This window comes from Mytilus trossulus, chromosome 6, assembly GCF_036588685.1.
Source record: "Mytilus trossulus isolate FHL-02 chromosome 6, PNRI_Mtr1.1.1.hap1, whole genome shotgun sequence".
Classification (NCBI taxonomy): Eukaryota; Metazoa; Mollusca; class Bivalvia; order Mytilida; family Mytilidae; genus Mytilus; species Mytilus trossulus.
In genome coordinates, this window is record NC_086378.1 from 52,413,956 (window position 1) to 52,438,484 (window position 24,529).

General features: G+C 31.9%; 2 protein-coding genes and 1 long non-coding RNA gene across 3 annotated transcripts in view; all 3 read right to left on the reverse strand.

Annotated features, from left to right (window-relative positions):
• Positions 1-1,753: 1,753 nt before the first annotated feature.
• LOC134722797 (linear primary-alkylsulfatase-like) lies at positions 1,754-13,445 on the reverse strand. Its single transcript, XM_063586423.1, has 7 exons — positions 13,329-13,445; positions 10,831-11,015; positions 8,681-8,887; positions 8,011-8,174; positions 6,823-6,827; positions 5,500-5,601; positions 1,754-3,077 (listed from the first exon to the last, which is right to left on the reverse strand). Coding segments are annotated over exons 1-7 (1,803 nt in total). The 5' UTR covers positions 13,330-13,445; the 3' UTR covers positions 1,754-1,938.
• LOC134721514 (uncharacterized) lies at positions 5,712-8,016 on the reverse strand. The gene is made up of 3 exons (XR_010107870.1): positions 7,332-8,016; positions 6,722-6,827; positions 5,712-6,489 (listed from the first exon to the last, which is right to left on the reverse strand). It is a non-coding gene; the product is annotated as an uncharacterized LOC134721514 (long non-coding RNA).
• Positions 13,446-16,605: 3,160 nt separating the features above from the next.
• LOC134721515 (DNA repair-scaffolding protein-like) overlaps positions 16,606-24,529 on the reverse strand; it is a 42,437-nt gene continuing 34,513 nt past the window's right edge. The window contains exons 14-20 of the mRNA XM_063584591.1: positions 23,084-23,143; positions 22,337-22,502; positions 21,653-21,805; positions 19,734-19,827; positions 17,961-18,072; positions 17,341-17,394; positions 16,606-16,951 (exon numbers count right to left, since the gene is read on the reverse strand). Of these exons, the coding sequence (XP_063440661.1) occupies positions 16,844-16,951; positions 17,341-17,394; positions 17,961-18,072; positions 19,734-19,827; positions 21,653-21,805; positions 22,337-22,502; positions 23,084-23,143 (747 nt within the window). The 3' untranslated portion in view covers positions 16,606-16,843. The remainder of the gene's footprint in view (positions 16,952-17,340; positions 17,395-17,960; positions 18,073-19,733; positions 19,828-21,652; positions 21,806-22,336; positions 22,503-23,083; positions 23,144-24,529) is intronic.

A 24,529-nucleotide genomic window follows, 5' to 3' on the forward strand; every position in this document is an offset into this window, starting at 1 on the left:
ATGGTTCCCCGCAGAAAAACTAAGTCCATTTAAAAGTAAAATATGGAAAAAATGAATTTATTTATTTACAAAATTTACTTCTGGATTCTATCTTATAATCATAAACAAGCTTCTGTCCAAGTTTGGTACAAACCCAGGATAGTTTAAGAAAGTTATTAAAATTCTAAAAACTTTAACCACAGAGTGAATGTAATGTTTCTCCGCAGAAAAAAACTAAGTCCATTTATAGTAAAATACGGAAAAAATGGAATTTTATTTTTACAAAATTTACTTCTGGATACTATCTTATGATCATAAACAAGCTTCTGTCCAAGTTTGGTACAAACCCAGGATAGTTGGAGAAAGTTATTAAAATTCTAAAAACTTTAACCACAGAGTGAATGTTTTGTTTCCCCGCAGAAAAAACTAAGTCCATTTATAGTAAAATACGGAAAAAATGGAATTTTATTTTTACAAAATTTACTTCTGGATACTATCTTATGATCATAAACAAGCTTCTGTCAAAGTTTGGTAGAAATCCAGTATAGTTTGAGAAAGTTATTAAAATTTCAAAAACTTTAACCACAGAGTGAATATTTGTTGACGCCGCCGACGACGACGGAATGTAGGATCGCTTAGTCTCGCTTTTTCGACTAAAGTCGAAGGCTCGACAAAAAACAGATCGGAAGTTGCAAAGAAATTAACTAATGGTTCGGATGAACTAATTTATTCTCCAAAAACCAGATCGGAAGTTTTTTATGACATATGATATGTATGTTCTTTTTAGTGAAACTACGTTAAGTACGTACTCACTCTGAATTTATTTTGTCAAAAGAAAAATATTACAATTACATTTTTAGAAAACTCACTTGATTCCTGGCTAGGAGAGCTAAAAATCGACAAAGAAAAGAAAAATAACAGTACTTTGACAAGAGAATCGTTTCCTGCTAAAGAGGGGTCATCCGTCATGGACAGATCTGCCGGCTTGAGTCCGTTCAAAGCTATATGTCTAAAGATGCGGATAAACCAATCATGAGAATATACTCTGATTTTTTTTGGGGGAACATATGAAATAAAGATATGCATGTGTGACGTGTGTGCTTATTGAGAAACCTTATGTTGCCTAACGTTTAGTATTTTATCAATACAGGTAATGAAAGAGTTAAAAGCGTGATGATCTATATTTCTCCAAATGAGGGCGGATTGCTAAATCAGATTTTACGCCAAACAGTATATTTTGCTAAAAATCATGACAAATATTGTGTACAGTTCTGTCGTGCAAAAATTTTGAGAAATTAAAAAAAAAAATCCAAGTTCTGTGCTTGTGTGAATTGTAATAATTCAGTAAAATGTATTCTTGATTATTTAAGCTCTTGGTTTTTTTTAATTCGGCAATCATCATAAATAAAACAGCTCTGGTGTTCAAAGATTTCAATTGTTTTTCTTAACAATTTATTCTATAAAATAATTTCAGGCATTTTGTAAAATGCCTTTCAATTTTTCCAACTTTAGTCATTATGTGTAATGACTGTATCTGGCAGGCATTTCAGAAAATGACTAAATAAAGTTTTCAGGCATTTTACAAAATGCCTAAATTAAGAAAATACCTGTAACATATACATACTATCGGACAGTCCATCTTTAGTAGACCTCCGAGTGATATTAGAAGTCCATGACTAAACTTCTGATATTATTAATATTCATGTATTGCTTTCAAAGTTGATTCGATGGGGGAAAATACACAATGGACGAATTACAGCCAAGGATTCAATAATTTGTCAATAGTAAAATGAATTTTATTGTCAATCACAAACAGTTTATTTTATGAAGAATGTGATGTCATGATAACTTGTTATATAAAACTGATTTCCAATGATAGGTTCAAACAATGACATTTGCTTAACCTGTAATATTTTGTTTTGTATATAATATATTGTTATTCTAATTTTACGTTGCTGTTTATGGCAAAAGAAGTTGGAAATCCTCTTCGAAACAATTCATATAATTTTTAAACTTGACTATACCGCCATCTATATTAAGGTCTTTTGTAAAGTCTCCCTTTCCATCAAGTCTCGTTATAAACGCTGCCTTAAGTTTTGCCTCTGTTGTTTTTACAGTTACATCCGCATTCTTTGCTCTTCCATTCTCCTCAATAATAGCGACGCCATTTCGAATTCTTAATACCACAAAACTATTGGTATCTGAAAAGATAAACTGGACGACTCCTTCGGTTGTTTCACAAACGCCAACTTCCGGCGTGAACATAGTACTAAATATCTGGAACAACTGTTTTAGTGGCAGCTTTTCAATAATCTGCCACTCGTTTTTCCTAGTTGACTCATCTTCGAGGTTCACAATGCCTTCTGTCTCGAGTGCGCATGTGATGTAATAATTAGCAGCAATAGAATTGATCTGTCTGCTGCCCAATAAGTTGAGAGCATCAGCTTTTAGTTTCTTAGCATCTTTGTTATTTTTATCTTGTATGAGAACATATGAAGCAAGCTCAAGAGACCACTGTATATCATCCTCATTCCAGGCTTTAATAGCTTCAGATATAGTGTTATCAACTCCTCCTGCTAACGAAATGACACGTGATGCTTTTTCTGGTGTTGATAAGGGGAACAGATCAACTGGGTCGCCACTAAACCATCCAAGATACAACTGAAACACCCCTTTCACTGACCATGGGACTGTGCCATAAAATTCTCTCAAGTAAGGATGTTTCTCTAATTTTTCTGGCAATCTCACACGCTTTGCAATTTCATCGGGTGTCAAACCTTTATTGATAAATCTTAGTGCTTGGTCGTGAACGAACTGAATTCCATCTCTGTAAGGAATTAGTACATTCCGAATGTCGATTTTCCCAATGAGCGGCCGATGATGACTAGGAACAAGATAATCAGGATCCAGATCTAGCATTTTCTGAACAGATGTATACCAGTCTACCGGATCTCTAGCTGGGGCTCCGCGTATGGTGTAAATGTTCGGGAAAGCTCTGTAGACATCATCACCGCTGAGGAATGCTTTCCAGGACGGAATCCATACACCAATTTGGTCTGATGTTTCCCCTGGAATATGATGGATGTGTACATCTAGTCCTGGAAACGAGAATATATATCAGTTAAAACAGTACATCAAGTCAACAAGAAATATAAACTAGAGACTCTCAAGAGCCTGTGTCGCTCACTTGTGTCTACTGTGGTGTTTGGAAATCATGTAAAATAAGGTTAAAATCATATTGAATAATATTATATACCCAAATAATGATTGATACCAAGTTTGGTTTAATTTGGTCCAGTTGTTAAATTAAAAGCAGGCAATCCGATGGAAGTCTTTCAATAGTTACTGAATACCCCTTATACAATGTAATTATTTAATTTATATTAATATTATTTATCTATATTCTATTGTTAGCCATGGCGGTCATGTTGGTTGGATGACAGGGTGGTCGTATACATTTTTCAATCAAGACTTCCTACTAGAAATTGTGGCTAAGTTTAATTCTATTTGGTCTAGTAGATTAAGCGGAGAAGATTTTTGTGAAAGATTACAAAACAATACCAAAAAACTTGGTAAAAGTTTACTTTAAAGGGCAAGAACTCCTTAAAGGGGTCATTTGACCTATAAGCCCATGAGGATTTATCTATAAAACTTACTTTGATGAACATTACTGATGTTTACAATTTATCTATATCTGTAATAATTATCAAGATAACAATGATAACCAAAACCTGCAAAATTTTCTTAAAATTACCAATTCGGACACAGCAACCCAACAACAGGTGACGGTCAGATTTGTCTGAAATTTTCATGGCAGATAGATCTTAACCTGATGAACACTTTGCCTTTTGTCAGATTTTCTTTAGTTTCAGAGTTATATGTTAAAAAACTGCATTTTACCACTATGTTCTATTTTAGCAATGTCGGCCATGTTGGTTGGCAGTCAGGATCATTGGGCACATTTTTTAACTAGATACCCTAATGATGACAAAAACTTAAAAAAAAAAAAAACATAAAAAAAAAACACTTTAATATTCAAGATATTTTAAACCACCAATAATGTGTCCCTAGTACACAGATGCCCGATCAGCACTATCATTTTATATGTTCAGTGGACCGTGAAAATGGGACAAAAACTCTAATTTGCATGGCATTAAAACTAGAAAGATCATATCACAGGGAACAAGTGTTCTAAGTTTGAAGTTGATTGGACTGAACTTCTTCAAAAACAACCTCGACCAAAAACTTTAACATGAAGCGGGACAGACGGACGAACACACGGACGAACGAAATTACAGACGAATGAACGAACGGACCAGTAAACATAATGTCATAAATAGGACATAAAAACTGCAAAATGTCCTTAAAATTATTAATGTAGGAACAACAAGTACCAAGCCAAATAGCGGGCTGTCCGGTTCGTCTGACAATTACAGGATAGGTAGAACTAAACCTGATGTATAGCCCCTATCCCCAACCTTCATGTCAAATTTACTCTTAATGCTTTAGTTTCAGAGATATAAGCCAAACACTGCATTTACCCTCTTATGTCTATTTTTAGCAATGGTGGCCATGGTGGTTAGCATACGGGGTCGTCGGACACTACGACGACGAACGACGGATGACAAGCAATGAGAAAAGCTCACTTGACCTTTTAGCGAAAACGAAATGTTATGGTTCGCACCTCGAAACCCGCAGGTAAATCCCAATACAAATTAAGTTAAGTCCACATGTACATATAAAATGATATTCGGATTCATAAAGATTGCTTTCGTGATTTTAAGTAGAAACACGTTAGTTTTTTGTTTATTTTAATTATTTTTTTTTGGGGGGGGGGGGGGGTGCATGGATTTTTTTTTGTAACGTCAACTTAAGATAAATAAATAAATAAACACATACAAATATATAGGTGTATCATTTTGATATGAAAGGGAAAGTTTCGGTGTGATAAGAACACATATTAAGATCTTACAAATAATAACAGCTGGGTTTTCAAGGTATCATTCACTTTAATCATATTTTAGTGGTTGTTAATCTCATTGAAAATGCATATTTAATTTATACATTTAAAGTTTTCGTACAAACTGCTTTTCTTCCTGCTTTTCTTCCGTTATTTTATTAATTCGATTATTAGATTATTTATTAAAACACAATGTTAATGATAAAACACTAACCAGTGTTGGATCGTGGGAGCGTAGATAATGTACCCCTATTTGATCACAAAAAGAATCATGTTGTAAATTGTTTTTTTCACAAATTTTTGTAAACGATATTTATTCCTTTTTCTATAGTTAGTTTTTACACCCTTTTTTATCGATATTTAAATGAAAGGAAATTGGTAGTATTACATTTTATTTTTTTCATAACTCAAAGATATCCAATACAATTCTTCAAAAAATCTGTTGGGTAAATTGAGATGATGCATGAAAATGTGAGCTTGAAATAAACTTACAACCGCTATTATTTTATATAATTATCACGATTGATGGGCTCTTAAATAAAAGTTTACCATATACTTGCCTGCAATTTTAGCAAATGTGACTTTCTCAGTTACCAATTTGGAAGGGGGAATGAACCCATGCGAATCATATCGCAAGCTAATACCTAAACCACACTGTAAATCTAAGTGTTAATAAATAGAACACTGCTTAAACGCTTTTTTGTAACACTTTTTGAACGTGTAATGGTGTTCCAAATGTTTACACTAGTGTTCATCAATTAATTGTGTGGTGTTCAGTTTTTAATGCCTTTGTGTTTCATTTTTGAACACTTGATGTTAAAGACCTTAACATTAGTGTTCAACGATTTAACGTGTCCGAATGTTCAAAATCTTAATACGTCGACGCGTTCAACAGCCATGTAACACTTTTTGAACACACCGAACATGTTCAAAACCCAAAATGTTAAGATTCAGAACACCAGACGTTAACATTCAGAACAGTTGACATAGGTGTTCAAATTGATGGTGTTCAAATGTGGAACATGTTCTATTGTTAAGCGTACATAATTTTCCATAAGTACTAAACTTAATTAAACTGTTATAAAAACTATATTGAATCAGGCAAAATACAACAATAAAACATATTTTAACAAGTAATTATTTATATAATCAAATGAGCATATATGTAAGAAAAGTGCACAAGAATACCTTATGATATTACAAGTAACAGTCAATGAAATCACATATATAATGTTTTTAAACCGACTTAAATATATCACAAATAATTATTTTCTTCTACATGACAAGATATAGTTGCTATATCATGTGTATCCTAACCAAAAAAGCATGTCAATGTGATAAGTAGATAGTTAATGATATAGATATTTGTCACAATGAAAGTTTAAAAGTTTGCAAATTCCAACAGTTCTTGTACGATCACACACAATGTACGCTCAACTTTTCAGTGCATCTTCACTTAAAGCTATCAACTGGATGGCATTCTACGTGTTATCATCCACTTCCAACGTCAAAATCCTCTACAATAAGTACTGTCTATCAGCCTATATATCCTGCACAATAAAAGTTAAAATTAATAGAAGAGAGGTTTTCATAAAGCATCAAATTATGCAATAGTTGTTGTGCTTTAATTTCGATATATACTAGAGTACAAATTGATATTCTGTGGCAGCGAATTGGAAGTTTTGACATTATAAATTACATAAGTCGATTTCTTGACCTAAAGTATACAGATATAGAAATGATACACCTACATAAGCTATTAATATACATATATTGTCATACCTTAATGACATCTTTCTTTTTTCCAACACTTTATAGCATGCTGAAATGACCTTCGTGGGCTTATTGGCTACCGGTTTCTTATTCAAACATTTCAATCTAACGATTCCTGCAAATCAAATAAAAATGCATTTTCTAAGTCAAAAATGGTGTTCCCTATGTTTACACTAGTGTTCAGCAATTGAATATGTGGTGTTTAGTTTTTAATGCCTTTGTGTTTCATTTTTGAACGCTTGATGTTAGAGTTCTTAACACTTAGTGTTCATCAATTGAATGTGTGGTGTTCATTTTTTAATGCCTTTGTGTTTTATTTTTGAACACTTGATGCTAGAGTTCTTAACACTTAGTGTTCAGCTAATATACGTGTCAATCTATTCTGTATTAAACAGACAGACGATCACAGACTGGTTATTCATCAGTTTATAAAATCACCATAACAAAGCTTACAGTTATTTACGTGAAATACTGTTCTTTAATTCGTCTTTTATGTTTAATATAGAAAATTTGGATATAACAGTTATGAATATTTGACAATATATATATCTGACATGAGAAAATAACAAGGAAGCCATCGAACTACTACCTATGGAGATTATCCTAACTTGTTACTCACTTCTTTCGTGTTCATGTGAGATAGAAGTCCCTTCTCCAGTGCTCTTCAATCCTTATATGTATCCATTCTTCGTTTAACCGCCTAAATCACCAGCCGATATCTGTTTCCGGTATTTGGTACCCTGGTATATTTTTTTTAACGCGTGGTGTTCAAAATTTCAAGCGATTTGAACACCGATTGAACATGTAATGTTAATAAACTGAACGGATCATGAAATAAGATAAACATCGACATATTTGTACTACGATATTATCATAACAGGCCTCATTGATATGCATAATTATGTCACTTATAAGTAAAACTAGTAATAATAATAAAATAAGTTCATAAACTTTACATATATGCCAGCTTGGAAGTTTAATTTTTCACAATTACAAAATTATTTGTCAAAAATTCACAAGATCATCATCCTGCATGTACATGCATATTTTTAAAAGGATATTCTTTGTAAATTTGTCAATTAGAAGGATAGAAAACCGGACCAACATAGTATCCTCTTTTCAGATCAAAATTTGAACACCGGTGTACACTGTGTCTGAACACACATGTTAATATTTTTAACACAAACGTTAAAACTTTGAACACGTCTCTAAGCATGAACATATGACGTTACAATATTGAACAATCGGTGTACAAATTTTGAACGCGTCCGGACGCGTCAGGCGTCAGGTAGATTTACAGTGCAGCATTAATCTTGCGTGATTCTGGTACCATTACACCAAACTGTCGTGATGATCGTCTAATTTTAGCTCCATATGATGTAATGAAGAAACTAGCGACTTCGTGTGGTAGTTTATGATGAGACCAGACTTCTGGCAATGCAACACCCTTTTCTAAGAATCCCTGAAATAGACAAAAAGAAACTCTAATCCAGCAGGATTTTTCTAGCTTCAATGTTAGTTTACTTGTTTGTTCCGTATTATCATTTCCAACATTGGTAATAGCTGATTGTTTTTTTCCGGACTTTCAGTACTTTCCGATTTGTATATTTGTATGGACTTGGTCGCTTTTCAATTTTTACAATGATCATTATATATATTTATATACCGTCTGTGCTTTTAATATTTTTCAATACTAATTGTATGTTGTAATCATTGAACCTTTTGCTGTTGTTCGAAATATTTTTCTATGCTTGTTTGTAGTAGGCATTTTGTATACTTGTTATAGCTTGCCTATGGCATAAGGGGGAGAGGGGTTAATGTTTTTCGGTCAGTTAGTCCGTCTCGTTTAAACCAAATTAAGGTTTGATCCATATTTCACTATTAATGTACATTAAAGATACGAAAATAGTGCCAGTGAAACACGGTCTCCTATGTACATTTCTTTCGTAATATTATATATTTATTTACCTGTGCTCCTCCTACATGGTCTGTATGATGGTGAGTGTAAAGAATAGCTTTGATCGGTTTATTTGTGATCTTCCTAAACTCTTTGAGAATTTCTGTAGCTGCTGTAACACTTTCAGTCACATCAACAATAATAAGACCTTCCGGTGCGATCACCATGATAGAGTTCCCTAAAGCAAAACCAATGGCTACATAGATGTTATCCGTAACCTGAAAAAATAATCCTGCATGATTTTATGATCTTTCAGAAACTAGAAACATTTTCAGTGATTTTTTATAGAAAACTATTTTCTTGATTTCGTATATAGTAGCGCTATAGTTAAATTAGAACACTATGTATACATTTTATATGTCATATTTGCATGCTTTCGCGTTACAATACTAGTAGTGATAAACATTAGTTCTTTTGTTCAGTTTCCCAATATTTTCTGTTTGAATATACATAGATTTCTTACTTATTGTTTTCGCTAACAACTGAAACTGGTGAATGCTAGGTTTGCTGATTATACATTCAAGTTTCAGGGATAATCATAAATGATCAGACTTAGTCATCTTTTTAGTCATGGATAATTACCAAAACTTCAATGAGAAGAACTTCATGGCAAACAAAAAAGATCGTAAGCATACACATTTTTTTCGTATAGCTAGATTGCAAAATAATTAAATAGGCTATATGAAATATTTTCAGTGCCGTATTAGGGCTTTTGGTGGGAAATGTTGTATATATATATATATATATATAGGGTTCGAATCCCGGCGAGGGAAGAACCAAAAATTTGCGAAAGCAAATTTACAGATCTAACATTGTTGGGTTGATGTTTAGACGAGTTGTATATATATATATATATATATTGGGACGGCTGCAGTGCAGGCGATTTGGTGTCACGATTTCACAGTAGCATGGGTTCGAATCCCGGCGAGGGAAGAATCAAAAATTTGCGAAAGCAAATTTACAGATCTAACATTGTTGGGTTGATGTTTAGACGAGTTGTATATACATTATGTACACAGCCATGTATCCCATCATTGATGGCGATCCGATGGATACATCTGTTGTAGGGTTGTCACTGACTCAGACGTACTTATGAATATAATTATTTTCTGTGACTGTATCTTACATTAATTTGTAGGATCCTTTACTATAGATAATTTAGCTGATCTGTAACAATAACATCTTCATGCCTTATATATCATGTACTGTAGTACGCCGCTAGATAAGAACTGACGTGGAAAGGTAACACATGGCCAGCGAAAGCTCTTTTTTTGAGAGCCCAGGTGGTCGTGTGGTCTAGCGGGACGGCTGCAGTGCAGGCGATTTGGTGTCACGATTTCACAGTAGCATGGGTTCGAATCCCGGCGAGGGAAGAACCAAAAATTTGCGAAAGCAAATTTACAGATCTAACATTGTTGGGTTGATGTTTAGACGAGTTGTATATACATTATGTACACAGCCATGTATCCCATCATTGATGGCGATCCGATGGATACATCTGTTGTAGGGTTGTCACTGACTCAGACGTACTTATGAATATAATTATTTTCTGTGACTGTATCTTACATTAATTTGTAGGATCCTTTACTATATATAATTTAGCTGATCTGTAACAATAACATCTTCATGCCTTATATATCATGTACTGTAGTACGCCGCTAGATAAGAACTGACGTGGAAAGGTAACACATGGCCAGCGAAAGCTCTTTTTTTGAGAGCCCAGGTGGTCGTGTGGTCTAGCGGGACGGCTGCAGTGCAGGCGATTTGGTGTCACGATTTCACAGTAGCATGGGTTCGAATCCCGGCGAGGGAAGAACCAAAAATTTGCGAAAGCAAATTTACAGATCTAACATTGTTGGGTTGATGTTTAGACGAGTTATATATATATATATATATATATGTAAAAGACACGTACAAAGTGTTGCATTCCATTACTGTGGATTCATTTATTTTCGTTGATTCAGCAAAACATGAGTATTTGATTGCGGTGTTTCCAAAAGTCTGCATTTAATCATACAGCAAATTTGCTTTTCGTTGAACATTTTTAAAAATTTGTGGTTTCCATAAAGCCACGAAACCCACAAAAATTGGTACTCAACGAATAATAATTAATCCGCGATTATATATGAAGAGGTAAAACGTTCCCAAATGATACATGTACCTTTAAAACTTCCTTCTTGTTGAATATATCAGAGTGTTTGACAAACTCCTCATTTGGAATGAGCTCTCTTTTAACTTGCTCCGCCATCGTTGGCGCTTTATTTACTGACCATACTTGGTGGCCAAAATAAGCAACCACAGCAAGACCTGTGGCTAGGAACGCCGCATAAACTGACAGCATGGCCACTGAAAAAGTAAGACTGAGTTAACTGCATTTTCTTTAACTTATAAATAAGGCAAGTATATTGCAAAACTTTCGTACTCAAAATTAATATCACAATTAAGTATAGGTGGTACACAAGTTGATAACTTTGAAGAACAAAACCACTTTGGCGCTATATATTTTCTCTTTCGAATTTCAACAATGTCAACACATTCAAATGTTGCAATTACTATGCACACTTTAGATGTCATAGTTAAAATTATGATTAAATAGTTTAGTTCTCACTTTTCTTCCGTCTAATTTTCAATGGCAGTAACTCTTCACCTTAAAATGAACAACTTGAAGGGTTTTGAAGATAATGTTCGTTTCATATTACTATATGACTTTTGTGTATTGACAAAGTATCTGACAAATAGAAATGCGGAGAATCTTTATAATAAATAGAACTGAAAAACTTTATAATAATTAGAAATATGAACGGAGTGCATTGCAAGGAGACCCACAAAGTCTCTGTTTGGCTTTTAGAAACCATAACTTTAACCGGCCAACACGCGACTTTAGAATCTGAGTTGCCATGTTCTAACATACCAAGTTATAAATTTTATGTTATACTGTTTAAATAAGTTGTATTTTAGTTAAATAATTTATCACATATATACTTGTTTAGCCCTAGTTCTATGGCAATAACGATTTGTCTGTCACTCTGTTCATTAATAAAATGTTCGTTATAAAACGATATCCTCTCTGAGACGTTAACATTACTTTAAAAAAAAACCTGATACCAACCAACTAAGATTAGATTACTGTAACACTGTGTTATATCATATAACCTCCTTGGTTATACAATGTTATAGTAATCTCAGTAACAAACGAGATCCAAGGACAAAGCGCTCAAGAAACCGTTAAAAGTTGTAAACTTTGGTCGACATTGTTTACTCAGAATCTGTTTGTTATTCTCGATTCATGTAATAAATGTACAGTAACAAGTTCACACAAATCTATCATGTACGTAATACGTAGTCAAGTATAATGGACACCGCTGGAGGCTTCTCATAGACTGACCTTTAAACCTTATTTACTAAGTACTAAAGCTAACATCTTTTTAAATATTGAAACACAACTTCACAATCAATGTCGGTACGGTCATAGCATTCCGTTGATATATATTTTAGAAATCATTAAGAAACTACATGTACCAGAAAAAGCTTTAAACAAAAAAAGTCACCATATATATTAAAGTATGTACAATTTCGGACTTTCTAATAACTGCGGCCTTTTGATAACATGTATGTCAAGGTAAAGAATATCATATTCTGATATAATACATACATATCATTATTTTGTTCTCATAAAACACAAATGAGTAGGTCCAGTAAGACCCCTTTTTGGCCCCAAAATATAGCAGTTTTACAAAATTGTTAAAATATAATCTTTTAGTTACTTATTGGACAGTAGAATGCTTCTGCTACATAAATATTGGCTGTTTTTGACATTACAATGCACATATATCAGGTACAAGCAACTTTAAGTCATGCTAAATTACTGAAATCTTCACAATTCTAGCATTTTAGTTAATTTTTAGACGGTTTCCGTGAAAGAAAGTGGCCGCATTCGTGTTCATCCAAAATATTGAAATGTAAGTTGTATTTCATGATAATATACAAGATATATAAAGGCTGAGGATGACCACAGATGCGGTCACTTTCATTTTTTACCAAAACCATCTGAAAAGTGACATTTTTCGGCATATTTAGTAGATTTTTCATATTTGAGCTTGAAACGGATCGTTTTGAATGACAAAATCTTTCACATAAACTAATTGAATCAAATGAAATAGACACAAAAAGTGGTCAAAATCTTTCGTCAGATTAACCTGAAATTTGAGGCCAAAATCGGTCCTTACCGGACCTACTCCTTTGAATAATACGTCTAACAAAGTATTATATCAAATAACTGATGACTTTTAAATTAGTATTCTGGAAATTGCTTCCTTTACTATTCAAATTAGGAATATCGATACAACTGTCCCCTCTCCGACGGGGATTCTGGCAGGTTAGATTCGCCACAAACAAACCACCCCATCCCACAAACTTATACCTAAATATCTACCAAATGATGTGCTCTTAAAACGATTGTTAGTTGGAGTTTTCCGCTTCTCAAATCTGTCCCCATTTTTTGCCTATTCGCTTGAAATTTGCCCTGTCCTAAACGTCTGAGCCTTTTTAGGAAGCAAGTATACTAATTATGCAATTAGCATAACTGTACACATTTTAAAAAAGAAAAGAAAAACATTATGCTTTTCGTAATTTGACTGGTAAACATGGCTATATACTTACTCCTTATGAATGTATCCTTGAATATCCAATATTGTTTACTAACAATGCATACGAGTAGTCTTACTTAATCCTACCTGTTACAGGTGACTGAATCTAATAAATTAATACTATATGGTCATTGTGTGGTCATCCTCCGATAGGTTATTAACTTATTATCAAAAGCCCAAGGTCAATTTTGCCACGGTATTTGATTTAGATATAATTTCTTGTTAGCAAACAGATGAGTATGCTTCTAAACCAAAAGCTACCTAGCTCAAATTTACAAAGAGTTCAGAGAGCATATGCGTACATAGAAAAGCAATTAAGGTTCATCTTAAAATTGAGAATGAACTGAAATGGGGAATGTGTCAAGGAGACAATAACCCGACCATAGAGTAGACGACAGCCGACGGGCAACTATGTCGTATTTTCACCACAAACACTCCAGAGCACAAACAAACATGTGCACCGTCACCTGAAACAGTTTAGAAGCATTCTAGATATATAATATTCAAATTCATTTTATAAGATTTCGAATATAAGTGGCAGGGATTGTCTTTTGTATTTCTTAAATCTGGAGAGAGAAAAAGCCTCTGTGGTCTAAAGATTCATAATTGCCTTAAGCTTGTGGAAAGATGGTAGTTGATTCAATGCCCACCTCAGTCAAACTATATTCAAAAGGGAGACTTCCTCTTAATACAAGCGTAGAAAGACGAACATGGCTGATGCAGCAGGAGTTGTGTTTTTCAACTGTTGAAATACAAACCATTTTTGAAACGTAAATCAAAAATTTATTGGACAGAGGCTTCACATATTTAACCTATCCTCTTATTAGGCTAGTCATACATGTATACATCTAAAACATTGGATCTTAAATATACTATTCATAATTCTTAATTGGAAAGTGGCTACAAGCTACTGAAGCTACTGAAGCAGAAAATAGTTTCAATAAGTTTAAGGTAGGTTTATTGGAACACACTTTGTGCACTTAATGATATCATGTATCAAAATCAAATATCTATCAGGTTTGGGTTCTGAAACCCAAAATGTTTCTTTCAGTTGAAATCATAAGAAGTATTTGTAAACAAGAGGCTCAAAAGATCATGATGTATCATTCACTTGTTTTGTTATATAATGCATGCTATTGACACAAATCACAATGATGATTTGCTTTATGATGATTTTTTTTGTTTGAGAACTTTTTTCATGTATATTTTGAATAGATATATAAATTATAAATATAGGGGGGGGGGGGGGTCATAAAAACTGACAAAATCAAACACTAGACTTATATCAACAAATGGAACCAGTTGCAAACAACTATCATATTCCTGACTTGGTTCTGAAATCTTCTAAGGAAAATGGTGGGCTAATAGAAATAAGATGTAGTATGGGTGCAAATGACACAACTCTCCATCCAAATCACAATGTGTTAAAAGTAAACTATTATAGGTCAAAGTGCAGCCTTCAAAATGGAGCGTTTGCTCACACCAAACAACAAGCTATACATGGCCCTAAAAAAGACTAATTTGATATCGAGCTCCCACTCCAGTTGTTTGTAGTTCAGTAATATTGACAAAATTGGGTGAGCAACCCAAAATTTGATAATCATGTTGCAATTTTTCAAATCTTTTTATGTTTGGTTGCTGGCTTTCATTAACGTTAATTCACCTTAGTGACAGTAAGTTTGAGAATTTTAGTGCTGTTACAGAGATTTTTCCCGATTACATTTCAGTAGTTTTGAAACTTACACTTGTGTAATCTATAAATGTTCTAATAAATAACTAGCTAAAAAAAAGGAGAATAAAGTTTAAGCTCACTATGTCCTACTATGTGTAATCCAGTGACAATTAAAGGAGGCTCAAGGATACAAAAATTTCAGCAAACATTTGCTCCCTTTGATGCAAAAAAGCCATTTTTTTGCATTAAAATTGAAATATCTTTTTTAATTCATCCGTGACCTATTTTTTTAATAATTTTTTTCTAAAACTAAACAATTATTAAATTTAAGGGATTTCTGTAATATAGTTCTTTTTTATGCATGCTTCTTTCAGAAACAGATTGTGATTTTGAATAACAGTGACCCCATTTTTTTCTTTTTCTATCAAGTATATGATAAAGTTCATTTACCAAAAAAAAGTGAAACATGTATTAAAAAATAGATGGATTTATACCCTAAAATTGAGAATGGAAACAGGGAATGTGGACAACCAAAAGAAAAGGCAGCTGTGTTGGTTAATTTATTTTTCATCACCAGATACAATGTATTCCACTTTAGGTTTCATTTAGAAACAGTTTCAGAGGAGTAAATTAAAAAGGAAAAATATGACAAACGAATGACAGACACAAAAGAACGGAAAAAACTTGGCCTAGTATACTATAATCACCTCACCTCACCTGGATGTTCATTACCTTCAGTAACATACTAATTTGCATCTTATCAAGGAATGATTTGCTATTTGTTCTGAAAGTTTGTGATGTGGAGTTGTTCTGTGAGTATGCAAGTAATTTTCGTTTTTTATTTTCTCTCGAGTAGTCTAATCCTGTTAAAAAATGATTTGAATACTATCTAACCCACTAAGCATTTTTTTCAAATTATTTTAAAGTTTTTAATTACATGTACTTAGCCTCTGTACTGAGGAATTAATCAGAACTTTTGATAAGTTGTTCTGTGTACACCCTTTTGTAGCTTTTATAATTTTTTTACTAAACTGTTTACTAAACTTTGAATTTTTAAAAAAACTAAGGATTTTCTTATTCCAGGCATAGATTACCCAAGACGTATTTGACACAAATTTTTAGAATTTTGGATCCTCAATGCTCTTCAACTTTGTACTTGTTTGGCTTTATAATTATTTTGATTTGAGCGTCACTGGTGAGTCTTATGTAGACGAAATGCGTGTCTGGCGTACTAAATTATAATCCTGGTACCTTTGATAACTATTCTGCATAAGGAAGGATTTGATGTTTGGCCTGGAATTTTATAATTTCGAGTTACACCATGTTAGAGATTATCAGATCATTTTCTATTTTGAAAGAAAAACCAAACTTTTATTTCATCCCATTACGGCAATGAGTATGAAACTTTTCATCAAACAAATGTTGACCTCACCTTCAACTCTTTTGTTTTTAATCAGCACAATTGAGAAATGAAAAAACAATAAAATCAATTTTCTTAGTTTATTGGAATGTATTTCAATAACAACAATATATAATGTTCCTAACAAACACAAAACACATAAAACAGATATTGATTACCCTAATACATTTGTATGTGCATTGTATCAATCTAATGGATTTCAAGATTTGTCAGCACCATGGTGTTCCTTAGCATAAGTTTAACAGTGTTTTCTGCCTTTAAAATGCTAAGGCTTAAACATGCTACTGTTATTCAAAAAGTTAATCTGGAATGTTTTTTAAAGTGTAAATACAATAACTTCAAACATTTCACAAAAGACCTCTTCTACAGGTTGCAATAAAGTATATAAAAAAACTTCACACTGTCAGAGGAAAAAGTAAAGAAATGAAACTCTTCATCAAGATTTTCTAATTTCTTTTAAAAATATTTCATTATTGTTCTTCTTCATGACAACACAGGTAATGGGTCCAACTGTTGAATTCAGCACACTACAAATGTCATAACCCTGTAACAGAAGAAATCAGGTGTGGTAAATAAATAAATAATACTCAACTTGTATAATAACATAAACAGTACTAATGTTTTGTACCAAATGTGCATTTCAACAATCATTGTGTCTTCAGTGATGCTCAAGCTAAAAAATATTTGAAAATCCAAAGCTTACTAAAAGGATGAAGAGCTATAAACATACACAAAATAGATTCAAATCTGTACAGTCCGAGTCATATGTAAAGACGTGGCCAAGCAGAGTTGAAATATTCCCTAAGTCATGTCAGAGCCGGTTCCTAATGATATTAACCATTAATGCAATATAAATTATACCAATATGATATTTTATCTAGTATATAAGTCTATAAGAAAACTTCATCTTAAAGCAAATAGCGTAAAATTTACCTCTTCTTCATTTTCATCTTGTGGTAATAATGACTGTATTGTGTCTTCTAAAAGCTGAAAATTACAAGATTGGATTTTAAATTGTATCCACTATTTAATTTTATTATGAACATTTTAACTATTATACTAATACATTTTTAAACATTCATTCAAAAGTAGAGATAAAGTTTGGAAAATTGATAACTATCAAGCCAGCCAGAGTCAGGGTTTTGATTGCATGAATGCAATCTTTGCCCTATAAAATGGATATAACATATACAAAAACTTTTTTAGTTTTTAGTCTTTGTTTCACTACATATTCCTAATTTGCAGAATTTTTTTTAACGTTTTATCTTTTTGTATGTATTTGTACAATTTGCAATCACAAGGCACAGCATATCTGGTAAGTATAGCACCTAAACTCACTTTTCATATGTAAAAATGAGAATTTAATTAGAAAAAATTTTATTTAAAAGAAACACAAGAACTTCACCTTTATGTCGCTTTGAACAGTATTTCTGTCTGTTTAAATATTTTTTTTCAGTTAAGAAAAATCTTAAGTTACCTCAACATGTGAATTTCACAGCCATTTTTCAAATTACACTACATAACATGTACTTCAGGTTAAATGAAAAACTTACATCTATTTTGATTTTGTTTGATTTAAGATTAGTAACTGAAGCATAAATTTCCATCTTCATTTTGGTAACAGGATGCTTAACCACTCTCTTACAACCTAGGCAGACAAGTTCTCTAAAGAAAGGAAGAAAACATTGAGTAAATTTAAATATGCAAGATAGTTTAATAAAACGTCAAATGAATCAAGACTATCTCTGAGATTGCCTTGAAGAGTTAAGACACTTTGCATTTATAGAACATAGTCAGTTTCATGGTGTTGACTTAGAAATTACACAAATCAAATACTAAGTGCTCCTTGTCAGACCTGTTTGTTGTTATTTTTATATTTTAACTTCTTTAGGACATTTCAAATAATTTGTTTATTCCTAAAACCTCATCCACAAAAAACAGTATGGTCAGTTGGGATTCCAGTTATTGTAGATAAAAGATTATTAACCACAGCTTTTAAAAAAAATGTATATTTTGTATTTCAGAGATGGGTCCGATTACTTTCAATGTAATTGATTACATTACAATTACTTTGTCATTTGCACGATTAAATTAAATTAATGATTACATCATTTCTGAAAGTGTCTGATTAAATTAATGATTACATTGGCAAAGTAATCATGATTACATGTGATTACAATGAATTAAAAAAAAACATTTTGCATGATGTGAATGAATAAACCTTTAATATATAACTAGCATTTTTTAGAAAGTATTGTGTTTGCTATTATATAAACTGATAACTTCAAACTTAATCTATTTAATAAACCTCAAAAGTTCACTTCATACATACATGAACATTGTGTCACTGGTTATGTCGACCCATTGAAATTTATCATCATTAATCTCTGAATTATTTTGATTTCAATTGAATATTGCTTTTTAAAAAGGGTTTGCTGTTTGCCTTTTGACATATTCTAAACTGTATATATTTATATTTGTTTCAAGGTGCAGTTTATGGGAGTTAATATATGGATGAAATAAAGTTAACAGTTTAATAAAATAGTAAACAATATACAAGTGCTTAAAATCATTGCATTTTACATGTCCAGTCTTAATACATACAAAAATTTGCTTATTTTAAACAAGATATTTATCCAACTTTCAATAAATTTTGTGCTAATTAGTATATGATCACAAGTCTGATTTATCTTTTACCATAAATATTGTCCTACAGCTATACTCAGTTGGTAATTGCAATAAAAACAAACCTTAATTGGTTTCCTACCTGTCAATTCAAAGTTGACAAAAATCACAACATTAACAAAAGATTATAATTAAGGGTAAAAAGAAAAGTATTACTTGAATAAAACAGTTATTATCAAATATATATGTACATCTTTAATTGTGAATATATGTACAATATCTTTTACTAAGGCCAGAAACATATATATAATTGTAATATACAATGTATGTGCCTTTTTTAGGCTATTGATGACAGTAACAGTTTACTTTTTACTGAAGTTTACAAATTTATCAACATGCTTGATAAAAAAAAGTAAACTAAACTATCTTTCACATGTTCAATATAAATTGACTAAGAATATCAAAAAAAATCCTTTATTGAACATAAACACAGTTTAAGATTTTTTTCATTGTAATCAGAATGTAATCATAAAGTAATCAGGATTACAGGGTATTTTGAAAAGTAATTGATTAAATTAAATTACATGTAATCAGATTTTTGGCTGATTAATGATTACAATGATTACTTGAAAAATTGTAATCAATTACAGCTGATTAACGATTACAATTACAATAACCCCAACTCTGTTGTATTTACATACTTAGTGTTTGCTTTCTCAGCTAACTTGTCTAAACCACACTGATCACATACATCCCAGGAATAGGCAGAACTCTCATCTATTTCATTTATTATACCTACAATATACAAAATATGTTGTAAACAAAATATAAAGGACAACAAATTCTGCATCTTTGAGTTGCATTTTCTTCCAATCTTTTTTAAATTTCATTACCAGCACAATAGAAAATGTTTATCAGTTAAATATTTTTGCAGAGTTTTGTGTAAAATTGTTTAAAATTACCACATTTCACATTGACAACTTGAATTGTTCCCCTGATATTGTATCACTAAAATAACATTTTGTAATCCATCAATAAATTGCCTTGATTGTCTCCCTTTAAACAACAATCTTCGTTTTTTTGCTTAATTGGGATTTTCAACAGTGTAATCAGCAATGGTTTTAAGCACAGGCACTCGTCTCAGATCTTTTTTTCCCTATATACCTTTATATAACACCAGGTACTTAACTCGCAATTTAGAAAAATATCAGCCAGTGGCGAAATTCTGTTATATGCCAATTTCTTGGCTGTCAACCCCACTCTGCAAGCTTGTTATGTAGTAAATCTAAATAGATTTATCTTCACAATGGTGTATAACACGCCTTCTTTTGTTGTCGAAATCATCCGTAGCAACCCTACCCAAGTATGGCAATCGTAATTATTTTGTCTACCGATGAAGGATTGGTAACGTGTCACGTCTGTTTATATATCTCGGTTTCTAATTGGTCAATTTTATGGGAAAGTCTAAATGATTCTCAGAGTTATCTGATCTTGTTTCATTTCATATCTAAAGTCAAGAGAGAGTCTGAATGACATTGACGTCATGGGAAAATTTGTGTCCAACAAGAATGTGTCCCCAGTACACAAATGGCCCACTCACTCTATCATTTTCTATGTTCAGTGGACCGTGACATTGGGTTAAAAACTCTAATTTGGCATTAAAGATCATATCATAGGGAACATGCATACTAAGTTTGAAGTCGATTGGACTTCAACTTCATCAAAAATTTCCTTGACTAAAAACTTTAACTTGAAGCCGGACAGACGAACGAACAAACAGACTCACAGACCAGAAAACATAATACCCTCTTATATCGTAGGTGGGGCATCAAAAGAAAACTCTTATTAAACATACCACAAATAACACTTATCAGATTTTTTTTCAGGGTATCTTATACAATTTCACTGACTGGGTGATAAGTTCTATTCAGACAAAAACTAATATTAATCATTTACTGCGAGACATTTATTTCCAATTGTGTGTCGGTAGACGAAATAATAACAATTGACATACATGTGAAGGATTGCTACAGATGATTCCGACAACAAAAGTAGGCGTGTTATACACCATTGTGAAGATAAATCAATTTAGATTTACAAAATAACAAGCTTGAGTGGGGTTGGCAGCTGAGAAATCGGCATAAAAGGGAATTTTACCACTGTCTAAATTGCGAATTAAGTACCTTGTGTTGTATAAAGGTATATAGGGGGAAAAAATTCTGAGACGAGTGCCTGTGGTTTTGAGCTGAAGTTTTGCCAGAGATCTTCATACTCAACTTATTGAGATATTTTCTGGATGCTCTGACTTTCAGTTACAAGACAAGATCAGACAAAAATCCCTAGCAGTATATCATTAGAAACATCCTTAAAAGAAAATTTGTGCTGCAAATTTTTTTTATGGCTTCAACAAATTCATCAGATTTTGATTCATCCTTATATCAAGGCAATTTTTTATCCATTTTAAAAATACATAAGCTTGTGTAATTGTTTCATATAAATACAAGATTATGTATAATGCTGGAGAGTAAGAAATGTATAAAATACATGATCAACATCTAATACTGTATGCCACAAGGCTTCCCAAATTGTATCCTGATTTCATGTCAAATGGAAGGCTTACCTTTAACCTTACACAAATCATATAGTTTGGAATCTTTATCTAGGTCAGCTGGTGAAAATGGATAGGTTATGTTTTCTGTAGATAAATCAAAACCTATTTTCTGTAGGGAACTACTTGGCAATATTTGGCTGTAGCAGTCACATATTAAATTGCCTAAAAAACAAAACAAAAATATGCCCAAGTTCATTAAATAATGTAAAAAAATATCATAATTCCATAAATACTGGTTTACTAGATGGGTGTAGACATCAATGTTTCTCTTGATGATATAGTGCATAAACTGTCATTGGATTAATCTTTTATAGAACAAGACTGCTAAACTCTCGTTCCTCTACATAAAAATTTGAAAAAATGTTTAAATCATCAAATTTAAATACATCCTGTTAACTTTTTTAGTCACAAAATGTTTTTAAAAATATCAAAAACTGTTTTTTTTTATTTGATATTCATTTCTATATTTTATCTACTGTATAAATGGCTTATCTTTGATTGTTTCTGTTCACTTAATTCACAACTTTCACAAACCCAGAATGGATTAGCACTTAACGTATGTTATGGACACATGTCTATTGATAAACACAATATGTTGCCATCAAGATATCTTATGATTTTTTTTTAGGTTGCTATCTCATTGGTGAATACCTCACTCTCCTTTATACATATATATATATATTTGTGAATTACCATTTGAATGAAGAACGTCTTTAGTTACAATTGTACCACCAATAGGTTGCTGTATATGACATTTATCTTTGACTTTTATAATTCTGTAATCTGTATGGTCCAAACTGTCGTCTGTTATGTACAGCAAATACCTAAAATCTACTGATGTGGAACTGGATAAATCTGACTGAAAATAATAAAGATAAAAATATACATGTTATTGTGATTTGCAGTTGAGTTTATCTTATCTTAAAAAGTCTTTTCAACAAATGATAATAGCATAATGGCATTACTGTTTCTGATACAAACTTTAAAAGCAAGAATATTAAGCTAGACACTCTCACGGTCATAAAACTTTCGAGCATGATTTTTGTACTCAGACTTGAAAATCAACCAATCAAATTGCTGGATTTCATGTTTCAAGCATGACTTTGTGCTCCGAGCACTGAGCAAAGTTTTATGCCTTCAAGGCCTGGACAGTAGTATAAAAAAATAAAATGTCATTATTCTTTTTATCAGCAATTTGTCTTAACTGTATGTTTTTGTTCGTTTGAAGTATGAAGTTGAAATAGTAAGTAAAACTACTTTTATGTGTATAAAGTTTTGGGATAGTTGTTTGGTTTAATGCTGAATTCATATTTATCAATTTGATATATATAGGAACTAAAATCCAAACTGTTGAACAAGTATAATGAAGATCTGTGAGGTTGATACAAAGTGATGGCATACACCAATATGAAGTTGAGGATACAAATAAAATGTACATACATTACTTAACTTTGACAGCAACTTTGCTTTCATGGTTAATCTACAGATCTCATCTTTCTTCTGTAAAAAAAAAAATTATGTTAAAGAACCATCTGAATCAATACATTACTATTTTATTGATCATAGATACATTTAACCTTAATACATCCATGATAACTGTTTACATGAACCCTATACCCTGATATAACCTTTTGATTTAAAAAAAAAAAAGGACAACAAATGAAGGCAAAGTTTGCAAGATTATTTTACCACAAACGAATGGAAGTTTTTAACGACCTTGACTGGCTATACAGCCCTTGCACGGTCGGGATATTTTACCAGTCTTTACTTGATAGTTCTTATACATCAATTTGCTAGTGATGTTACAACTTATGTAGTAGGGATAAATGACTTTGATCAATGAAATATATGGTAGAATATCTATACATTGATTATAATTAATACATTAAAGATGTGTGTAATATGTAATTTTTTTTGCAGATGTTTTTATTTTAAAAATGTAGTAACATAATTTTTACGCAGCAGCATTTGAATTTCAATACATGTAATACACAAAAATAATTCTTATATGATTTGCATATCTATAGATACTCGAATTGGATTGGTCAATAAGAATTTTTCTCTAAGTTTACATTTCGATAAACCATGTTTACAAAACTACTTTTGTAATCTATTCATGCGCGATACACAAGCTTGCAGTGATCCCGGGATTTTCCACAAATTGAGATTTAAAAACAATTGCATAACAGTTGTGACTATTCTAGTGCATATATAACAAAAAAGAAATAAATTTAATGCACTAAAGCTTAGAAAATGTGTAAAAATAAAATTAAAAAAAATTCCGCAAAATTTTATGATGGTTGGTGAATCTACGCCATGGTAAAACATGACATCATACGAAAGGAACTTTTCAAGGGAAAAATTATTTCCTCCGATAAAATTAAATTAAAAGAAGTTTTTTGAGGTAGGTGCTATTTCATTTAAGATTCCGTTGTATTTGTCGGACATTTATGGTTTTTAGAAAGTTAAGATGGCGGCGTTCTCCTTTATAGTAACGACTTTGATGGTAAATATACAAAGTAGCCATCAACAAAAAAATGTTTATTAAATATCACAAATGTTTGGCTGAAGAATTATAAGGATTAAACACATTTTTTTTACAGGTTATTGATGTGTAAACTGGGGCTCTTACTCACAAACTCAACATAAAAGTCCTTCAGACTTTTATTCAGTTTGTGAGTTAATCACCCCTGTTTACACATCAATAACCTCTTGAAAAAATGTGTTTAATCCTATAATGATTGCCCATACCACAGCATCCACACTCATTAAGGGTCAATGTTCAGTGAACCATGAAATTAGGTATATTGTTATTTGGTACATGTATAAAAAAAAATTAAAAAGCTGACTAATAGGAAAATAATTATCTTTATCTTTCATACAATG